This window comes from Physella acuta, unplaced genomic scaffold (genome assembly GCF_028476545.2).
Source record: "Physella acuta isolate Inbredline_101_S28 unplaced genomic scaffold, ASM2847654v3 ptg000679l, whole genome shotgun sequence".
In the NCBI taxonomy this organism is placed as follows: Eukaryota; Metazoa; Mollusca; class Gastropoda; family Physidae; genus Physella; species Physella acuta.
The window spans coordinates 49,342-59,956 of NW_026732198.1; the positions used below are offsets into that span (position 1 = coordinate 49,342).

The 10,615-nt window shown below is 33.5% G+C and overlaps 2 protein-coding genes across 2 annotated transcripts in view; both read right to left on the minus strand.

The window, feature by feature from the left end:
- LOC131949242 (proton myo-inositol cotransporter) overlaps nucleotides 1-6,443 on the minus strand; it is a 48,147-nt gene extending 41,704 nt beyond the window's left edge. The window contains exon 1 of the mRNA XM_059311047.1: nucleotides 6,427-6,443. The gene's annotated coding sequence lies outside the window, so the exon portion shown is untranslated. The remainder of the gene's footprint in view (nucleotides 1-6,426) is intronic.
- On the minus strand, nucleotides 421-10,493 carry LOC131949244 (mitochondrial ribonuclease P protein 1 homolog). Its single transcript, XM_059311053.1, has 7 exons — nucleotides 10,368-10,493; nucleotides 3,140-3,672; nucleotides 2,662-2,891; nucleotides 2,269-2,472; nucleotides 1,716-1,833; nucleotides 851-990; nucleotides 421-585 (listed from the first exon to the last, which is right to left on the minus strand). Exons 2-7 carry the CDS (start codon nucleotides 3,635-3,637, stop codon nucleotides 459-461), a joined length of 1,317 nt encoding a protein of 438 aa, XP_059167036.1. The 5' UTR covers nucleotides 3,638-3,672; nucleotides 10,368-10,493; the 3' UTR covers nucleotides 421-458.
- Between the last annotated feature and the right edge of the window lie 122 nt (nucleotides 10,494-10,615).

The window sequence follows — 10,615 nt, forward strand, 5'->3', positions numbered from 1 at the left end:
AAAAACCAGTGCATATATATATATATACACCCTGTACACAAGTAGATGCACAGCATTCAGAGTTATCATTTGTTTAAGCCTTAAGCACTTTTTTAAATCAATTACTAACCACAAAGTCTTGAGTTTGGATAAGAGACACGACTCCAGAGTGTGTCCTGTAAATACCTCAGTTGGACTAAGTAGGAGAAAGTAAAAGTGCCTAAGCAGAGTGCTGACTGCACCCTTCCCAATACACCCAAGTCAGAACTGATGGGAACCATCAAACTTCTAATTGAATGATTGCAGAATGATTACATGATATAAATTATTACAGATGCATGCCTTAAGCAGACCATTTGAAAAAAAAAACCCAGCGAGTTAATTGTAGGCAACCTTGTTGCAATTTGAAAGCTATAAAAAAAACCAGACATATTTCTTTTCAATAGTTATTTTATTAATAAAAGCAGTGTACATTTAATTCAAGATTTTGTTTTTCTACTTGGCAGAGCAACTTTCAGAGCAGTTTTCCAATTGCCATTATTTTTTAAAGAGGTCATTATTTTCATCACCTGGTCAAGAGTGATGCTCTTCGAACCCAGGCTCCAACTGGAAATAAAAAAAAAGAATAAACTGATAATACCTATCTATGAGTAATACTGTCCATGTAAATCTGCCTTTTAAAAAACCATGACATAATTTAACCTTATTTTAGAAAAATTGTCTGCAGTTTAAAAAAATTAATGTTTAATATTGGAGGAGAAAACAGAAACTGACAAAGTAACTAAACATTGCTGGATAGCCTAACCTGCTATAATAATGCTTTAACATGACCGCATTTATTAAAGTAAAAACAAACAAAAACGTGACTTACTTTACATAATTATCAAATGGAAATCTCATACTCCTGATGCCCTGTTGCTTTGCTCTAGCATAAGAAACAGGTTGTTGAGTTGCCTTATCATTAAATGCTCCAATAATGTAAACAGCTGTTGGATCAAACTCATTCATTGTCTAAAAACAAAATAAAATGTTTGTTGATTTACTATTTTTACAGATTTATTAATTATACTGGTAGTGACTCAAGAGTACATTATTATATTACATTTTAAAAGTTACTGGACTGCTAACCCGTAAGTCTCGAGTTCGAATCCGTGTTAAAGTCAGTAGACCGTCCCTGAGTCCACCCAACTCTGATGGGTACCTAACTCACGTTAGGGAAAGTAAAGGCGGCTGGGAAAAGTGCTGACCACACTATCTCTTCATATGCCGAGGTTACAGAAACAAGTGAACTCTACTTTACTTGCCCCATAGACCGTCAGGTTTGAAAGGGAAACTATCATAAATATTAGTGGAAAGTTAGAGGAATTTAAAATTAAAAAGAAGTTCCATTTGCACCCATGAAAAGGTAGTGGTTTTCTTATGAAAAATATCTTTTAAAAATGCTAGCATCTTCTTTTTTCTTTGTCCTCCAACACACCATTAACCCTGACTCCAGATTTTCTTTTAGGATTCGCTTTCACAGCCTTTGCCCATTCAAGAACAATCTGCTAGGGAACAGTTATTTAATTTTGGAGTTTTCTCAGCTAGATGGTTTGCTGGCTTCTCTGCCCATGGGCCTGAACTTGGGATTAATGGAGTTAGCAATCATTTGCTCTCATACCCAACCACTCCTTCCAAGATCAATGTATACAATATTTAAACTTGTTAGGAATTTAGAATAGAATTAGTTAATTCACCTGTCTTCCATCTGGTGATAAGTAAACAAGTTGATCTTTATCAAAGAGGTCGAGATAACTTTTTGCTGTTACTGTTCCCATAATGTCTGGGGTGTCATTCAATTCTATCTGCATCAATCTAAAACAAAACATTGAAAATCTTTTAGCATCCTTAATTTTATATGAATCCAGCTGAATACACTAATATTTATCAATAAAATATTTCTAAAGTTTGCTGATACTGCTCAAACTTCCACTGATATCTTGGTCAGAGCAAAATGATCAACTTCTCTGTTCTATCTTATAATCATTTAAAAAAAAAAAAGTTTAATTTTTCACTATTTAAAAAATTACTGCACTATTGTGCAGGTAATGGCAAATGGCCAACCACATTTCCTTTTCTTCACTTAAGTCTGGTACCCATCAACACCTGGCTGGACTCTTGGACATCCTACAGCCTCACTTCCCGCTATCAAACAGCAGCATAATAAAAGTAATACTATTTGCCACAAGACAAATAAAAGTAATATTATTTGCCACAAGACAAATTAATCAAACAAGGGAGGGTACCAACTTGTATATTGGATTATCTTCGGGACAGCTGGTAAAATGTAAGTGATATGGAAGTCTGTCATCTGATCTGTTGAGTGAGTAGAGCAACATCAGCTGAGTAGCTGTACTTTTTATCTCCCTAGGCGGCATGTGATTCACATAATCCATATCAATAACCAATGGAATTCCAAACTCCATGCTTCTTGTTAGGTTATAGGTCTGTTGTCTGTTTGAAATGACCGAGTTTTTAAATATTAAAAAATGTTTGAAATATTATTTACAAACACTACCTCAAGGTTCATTTTACTTAAGATTTTTAGTTAAAGCAAAAGCATAAAATATACATTTTAGATTCCTATTTCAAATGTTTATGTGCATAAAATGAGCAATGCAGATGCAAAATAACAAAACTCACTTTTTGATTGTGGAATCATAGATACGTAGAAACAATTTCCCATGTTCATATGGTTCTGCAAGTACACGTCCTTGTTCTTCAACTGCCGCTCTTTTAGCAGCCTTTTTTGATTTCTCATTTTCTTTTAATATTGACCTTTTTTTAACAAAAGAGTAGAATCTAAGCCTTTTGCCTTTAGATGGCAAGTTTAATGCTTCCAGCCAGTGTTCATCCTTCATTTCTTCAGCACTCTTAAGAAAAATAAAAATAAGCAAATATTTAATATTTCTAAACCATTGTTACTCAATGTAGCATTGCTTATTACACAATCACTAGGTAACAATAAAAGAGTATATGTATGAAAGAGTAAATGTTATAAATATCCCAACATAATAAAGGGTTAAAGTTACAGCCAATATACTTTAGCAAACATAAGCTTCTAGTGAATACCATTTATCAAGTTTTATAAAGGAAATTAGACACACATTTAACTACTTACAGGTATTAAGAAGCCTTCAGAATATAAAAAATTATGCTCCAACTGAATAACTTTGAGTTTTTTCTTATCTTCCTCATTCAAATTTTCAATTTTTTCTTTACTCTTCTCTGCAATGATACTTTTCACTTTATTCATAAAAGCGGCATTTGAATCTACAGTAGTGGTCTTTTCTTTCTTGGATTCCTCTTTTAATTGCTTTAAGTCAAATTCAGCAAGTATGTCACTTACAACCGGGACATTAGTGCTGTTATATTTAACCCATGTCAAATTTATCAGAGGGTGTAATGACTGATGATTCCTCAAAGTATTAAAAATATTTGAATTTTGTTTGCGTGAAATAGAACAGCAATGAGAGACAATACTTCTGTGGATAAGTATTTGTGAATCAACTACGTCTCGGAATAAAACCTGTATTTGACTTCTAATTCTTCGTGATGGCTGTGTCAAGTACATTGAACAAGTGCAAAAAGATCTATTAACTTTCTTCACAAAAGCCATCTTTTAATTTTTTTATAAAACCTTGTAAATAAAATCTGTAAAAAAAGAAATTCCATTATGAATCATGTGATATGTGGGATATATTTTAATAAATATAAATTATATATGTAATGCTACAAAAATTATGTGAATCTCTATCAATTTATGTTAAAAAATGTAAATGCTAGTTCTGATTTCATTTATTTTTATGTTGACAACAATTAGTCCATCATAATTATATTTATCATTACACTTTATGTTATTCTATATGAACTCTATAAAAAATGAGAAACAAGTGAACTGCTTATAAAATATTTTCCTATAAAAAAAAAATTGTTGATTAATTATTATCAAACCAGGGAGGTTTTATATTTATAATATGCATTTGGCAAAAACTAATTTTACCTTAGTTTCATTGTTTATATAATTACTTTCTCTAATGTATGAAGTATAGAGAAAGTATTGTAATCGTTAAAAAAAAAATCGAGATTTTTACAAATCTCGACGTTTTACACCTCACTGATACGGAAAAACATAATTTTCAATCTTGTCCGTATGTCTGTCTGTGTGTAAACATGATTACTTGAGTACCGTTACAGCTAGGTTGATGAAATTTCATATATAAGTATTTTATCAAAATCGTAGATCCGTATCAACTTTTGAGCGATTTCCGATAACCAGAAGTGGTACTTTTTCTACTTTGAATTTTTCAAAAAAAAAAAAAGCCTTTAACTTGAGTACTATTTCAAATAGATAAATGAAAATTCACATGTAAGTAAAAGATCTAATTCTCTACCTTCTGTCAAATTTTTAGTAATTTCTGTTGACTGGAAGTACTAATTTATGCTATTTCCGATTTCTCAAAAAACACATGTAAATTTATAAAGTACTAATAATATTCTTTTTTCTATGAGATTCTATTCTATTTTTAAAAGTTTAAGTAATTAAAAATCATGTCTACATTCCAAGTTATATAAGAATATTCGAGAAAGTTTAGGGGAGATTACTCCCGGTTTATTTTTTTTAATTAGAAAGCAGATTTTTACAATGACTAACTACCAAGAAGAAAAAAAAAAGACTGGCAAGAAAATTTTGTCAGTCAAGATCTTGAATTCATAAAAAAAAAATCAAGAAATTGTATCACCAAAAATTAATGTAAATAGAGACATATAATTAAGTTAGTACCCAGGTTTCTTAACGCTTAAGTTACATGCATGGTCATAGGCCTTATGAATCTAAGCTTATGTGGACTCACAATGATCCTTAGCACAGTTTTCGTATAGCTTGGTTTGGGGAAAAATAAGTGTGGTTACTATCAAATTTATGATGTACGCTTTCTTCTCTATATGAACTCACAGTGAACCCAAGTTTGTTTTTCATACACAGTTTAGGGAAAAACTAAAGTGACAATGTGGTTTGCTACAAAGTAAAGTTTCCTAAGGTATGACTATAATGGAAAAAAAAACTAACAAAATGGTTTAATGGAGGTGAGAAAGTTTTAGGAAAGAGCAGTGAGATAATTCCATCTTCTCCCTGCTAGGTCAAATTTTTGCCTGAAACACACCATCACGCACTCGTAGCAGAAAAAAACAAAAATAACACAGCAATCGGTGTGATCCATTTGTCTTTCGGAATAAAGTGACACTTTTCTATTAACAATGGTGATTAATAGTGAAATTTTTTTTTTTTAATTATCACCCACTGCCGCACGGCTAAATTCACTAAGTTACGGTAAGGGGAAAAAACTCTCGTTTTTAGAGGGGCAAAATCTACGTCATCCAAGTCCCTAGCGTAGTATATTCTTTAGTAGTTTTTCTCACTAAATCTAGAATTTACGCAATTATCAATTTAAACATGACCACTGAATAATAGACATCCATATTTAATCCATTAGGCACTAACTTTGGAGTTTTTAGTTCGTTTTGAACTAAATTAGTTAATTTAATATTTATTGTCAATCACTACCCTGTCCAACACATCTCTCCATGACAACTCTTCTTAAGCTTGAAGCTAAAGAAAACCACAAATCAGGTTAGACTCCATGCACAAGAGTTCCTCACTAGTGATCACCAAATAGCGGTCACGTGGTTTTTAAAAAATAAAAATAAATTGGTTGTGATACGGACGCCGGTCTTATAAAAAAACAGCTCACAATATTTGATTTCTTTTTTCATAGACTGATAAAACTAATAATGCTTTACGTTCTCGCTCATTTCTGTACCTACACTGTTGATATTTTTTAAATTCTATTAATTTTAATGAAACCAACTTTTGAATTTAGCCTCCGTTCTCCAAACCAAATTTTAAAATGCTTTTCTGGCATATCTAACCCTGCCACTTATGGTTTGTTGTTATGACACGGAAATCCCGCCATTTTGCGCGTGGTAAACATTTTTAAATGTAATTAGTTGAAGGTCTCTGGAATTTGGCCGAAAAATCACCGGAAATCAGACGTCCGGTCCGGGCGCCATATTGTTGTTAGCAACCGACCACGCATCCAAGTTAGAGAGAAATACTATTCTTTAGGGGCCATGTAAATGTGAAATAATTATTAAAATTTAAGGAGTCACCTGTTTTTCACATTACTAGTCGCGGGCGATTTTACGTAGGCCTACCTAAAACGATAGATTACCAAAAAATTAAAATGTAAAAAAAGACACCAGTATCAGTAACCACTAGTATTTCTCGCTAACTTGGAGGCGTGGTCGGTTGCTAACAACAATATGGCGCCCGGACCGGACGTTTGATTTCCGGCGATTTTTCGGCCAAATTCCAGAGACCTTCAACTAATTGCATTTAAAAATGTTTACCACGCGCAAAATGGCGGGAGTTCCGTGTCATAACAACAAGCCATAAGTGGCAAGGCTAAATATGCCAGAAAAGCGTTTTAAAATTTGCTTTGGAGAATGAAGGCTAAATTTAAAAGTCGGTCTCATTAAAATTAATAGAACTTCTAAAATGTCAGCCCGGAGGTCACAAAAATGAATTGGAGGTTGTAGAACTATAAGGCTTATCATTATATGAAGAAATAAATCAAATATTGCATGCGCTTTTTAAAATAAGACACGACTTTTGAATGACAACCAAATTTTTTATATTTTAAAAACCACGTGACCTCTATTTGATGATCACTAGTGGGGAACTCTGGGTACATGGCCACTTAAAAAGTCTAATCGCATTTGTGTAGCTAGGCCAATGCAAAAATTTAATTTCAGTAAAACAATATAATAGTTACATATTTGGATAGGGGCTGTCAATATGATTACAGATCAGTTTGAATTTTCAAAATCTGACCATAAACAAAAAAGTTATGAATTTTTTAGTCATTAAAAAACAGCAGTTTTTTCAGACAACCAGGGTAGACCCTGAAAGAGGAAAAATACTGGGAGGGTATGGACCAAATTTTTAAGCGTTTTTCACTAAAAGTCGTATAAAATCCAGAATACTTTATCAATTGATGTAATTTTAAGACATTTTATAGATTTTTGTATGCTGAATCCAATGATGCTATTTTAAAAAGTGTCATTCGTTTACTCAACCTACTAATCTCATAGATTATGTAATACCCCCCTTTCAATTTTTTTTAAACATCTAATAATCAATGTGATAAGAAGTCATTCTTTAAATGTAATGCTGTTTTAATCTAAAATATGACATTTGTATATGCTCAAGCTAATGGTAGATTTAAAATGGTCCAACATTGTTACATAACTATCAAATGTTAAGGTTATGTAATCCCACCCTTTGCTCAAAATATAGCATGAATTTGTTTTAAAATCACTTTTGCTCATTGTCAGTTAACTTCAAGTTAATAGCCTACTAGAAGAAAATATAACTAATCAAGTTTTTCAATACAAAGAAAAGAATGCTATAGTAAATTTGTGATTATGTAACTTCTTAAAAGATGTTATGTAATCTATGTTCAATACTATAGGCCTACTCTGTTCCAAAATTAAAGGCCTATCTCATTATAATTATATTTCTTGTTATTTTAAATATCTTAATCCTTGTTGCTATAGAATTAGTCTAGTTACAAATGTGTTTGATCAGAATCAGAGTGTGCTTTATGGTAATTACGTAATATTATTACCCATATTAAAGTTAATCATTTTTACAATGTCAATAAAATAAACTTTGGAGGAAAATATTTTTTTTAAAAACTTGCACAAGGTATAGTTAAGTTATAGATATATAACAAATTTATATTTATGCCCAATGTTTATGCTAGTAGTAAGTAGGTTTATGTATTTTGTGAACCTACCAGTAGGCCTTTTACAATTAACAACTTTCTTAAGAAAAAAGCACCTGTTTGAGTGGACTGTGTAGATCTAGTAGAATCTAGAAATTGTGTAAGATTACCGTGTTTGGCTAAACACAGTCACCGTGTTTGGCTATACACAGACACGTGTACCACCACCAGCTTTTGCCTAGATTTAGTTCAATCAGACATGTGGGTAACTAGGTCTTCTGACCAACGAATTTTATTGCCCTATTACGTAAACACGACCGCTGGATAGGCTAGTCGGCCAACCCGATGAACGTGTCAGATGAATATTATGTAATTTTAGAGACAAAAGTCTGGCAAGATTTCCTGATCTATGCCCGAGGGTTAGTAACATCAACTCCACAAAGTGAAGGGGGAGAGAGGTGGGGTATGAAACCACCGTGTACCGTACGGGTGTTATACAACATCAAAAGCGATGCTCGTCGGCTTGTCGCGTCACGGACTAGTGGGGTGGGGTGAGGTTATGGGTGTTACATACGGTGTAGGATGGTCAGTGGCTACCCCCATCCACCCCACCCCATTTTGGTCGATTTGACAAGCTAGTAACCCACACGTTGTTAGTGGTATTAAAATTTGTAGAAAAGAGCCCCGGATATAATTTAATTTTTTTTAAAGCCATTTTTACGAAAATGTAATGTACACAATAATGAAACGTTACACGAAACACAAGCACATCACAGCATTGTTTGATCGGGCCGAAGCTATTCGGATTAATTTCTAAAGAAGATTAATTTTGACGATTAGTCCTCAGCCGTAAATACTAACAAAACTTTTGTTTGACGTTTCAATGGGTTAAGACAAAGTTATGCAACATGTCTGTGTGCTTATAAATATAAAGTAGCAATAGCCGTCGAGTCAAACACGGGAACACATGTATCTATCTTTAGACATTGTTTATAGTATCATCCAATCGGACCAAGCGCCTAGCGTCACGTGACCACACACTCGGCTGTGCCACACGATGTGTAGATCACCAATCAGTCGGACGGCGGCCGACGCGTTAATTTTTATTTTCGTTCGGTTTTAAAATGTATGGACGGCTTTATTACGAGGTGCTATAATACATGTCATACATTAAAATAAACGGCGGGATTTCGGGAATACAGCTCAGGGTTCAAAAGTAAAATATGTCCAATAATAGACCGGGAAACTTGGTTAAACTTTGCGGTCCGATATCTCCACAAGTATTTAACTTATTTTGACCACGAACCCTGAGCGTTATACGTCTACATTTAATGTATTCGTCTGCCAAATTTAACTGTTGTAGTACGTAAACTCGATACGTGTATACACATTTCGTAACGCGTCATCAGGTTAAAGACGGCGATTTGAAGCACAGCAGGGCGGTTCAGTCAGACAGCGGTCGGCGCGTCGTGTTTATATTTTCGGTCCACTTCAAAGTCTATAGACGTCCTTATTATAGGGCCTTATAGGACATATCATACATATTAATAAACGTCGAGATTTCAGGAATACAGCTCAGGGTTCAAATAAAAAATCGATCCATAAATAGCTCAAATAACTTAGTTTAACTTTGCGGTCTGAAATCTCCGAAAGTATTTAACATATTTTAACCAAGAACCCTGAGCGTTATACGTGTACATTTAATCTATTCTTCTACCAAGTTTCACAGTTGTAGTACGAAACCTCACAGAGTCTATAGACTCCAAGTAACACCCCCCTTTTAAAAAGGTGAAAAAGCCTCCCCCCTAATCGGCACGTCGCCGCGGAGGGTAAAAAATGCGATTTAATCGGCGATTTCTTCAACGTCTGAAATAATACAGAAATCAAACTTATACAGTTAAAAAGGTTATTCAATTACGAACAGAATGATGTATAACATGTTAATATAAACACAATAAAAGCATGCAAAAAACAGAGTTAAACGTGCAGGGGTAGGGAAAAGCCGATTTGTCCGATTTTCTCGGCAGCGGCATTGGCCTAGCTAATTTGTGGTTTTCTTTACCTTCAAGGGTTAGAAGAGTTGTCATGGAGAGATGTGTTGGCCATGGCAGTGAGTGTCAATAAATATTAAATTAAGTAATTTAGTTTAAAACGAACTAAAAACTTCAAAATTAGTGGCTTATGGATTAAATATGTATGTCTATTATTCAGTGGTCATGTTTAAATTGAAAATTGCGTAGATTCTAGATTTAGTGAGAAAAACTAGTAACCACGGGTTCAACTCGGAGCTTCAGTTACAGCTAGTACACTGTTGACTCATCAACACTGAATGTGTTGGTAAAGGAAAAAGTAAGCATTTTTAATTACAAGATGGCAAATCCAACCTGCGTTATGCGTTGTAGATCTAGATCTAGTTATATTCTAGTCACTTCGTTTTTTAAATTTCAATATTCACGTGACAATCCTACTCCTAGGCCTCGGTTCGTTTGGAATGAAAGGGGAACTTTGCTTTAAAATGCATAAAATGTAAGAAAGTATTGTAATAAAAAATCAATTACTCACGAGAGGACTAAATAATAGATCTAGATCTAAACTAATATAGATATATTCTACAACGAATTTATCAAGTTGAGATTTACTAAAATATAACTTTCACATTGTCCAGGACGCAGACATCTTGCGGAAAACAATACTAGATTTCTAGGTCAAGAATTAGATGTAGGCCTAGGCCCTATCTAGACCTTCAAAATTACGACATGATTACCGCAAACAAATAAAATAAAGATCGAAGTGTCTACTCGGAATAAGAT

Coding starts and splice junctions, on each gene's coding strand:
- LOC131949244 (XM_059311053.1), bottom strand. CDS start 3,637: ATGGCTTTTGTGAAGAAAGTTAATAGATCTTTTTGCACTTGTTCAATG. Junction 2,473..2,661: donor TATGATTCCACAATCAAAAA/GTGAGTTTTGTT, acceptor CATTTCAAACAG/ACAACAGACCTATAACCTAA. Junction 991..1,715: donor TATCACCAGATGGAAGACAG/GTGAATTAACTA, acceptor TTTTGTTTTTAG/ACAATGAATGAGTTTGATCC.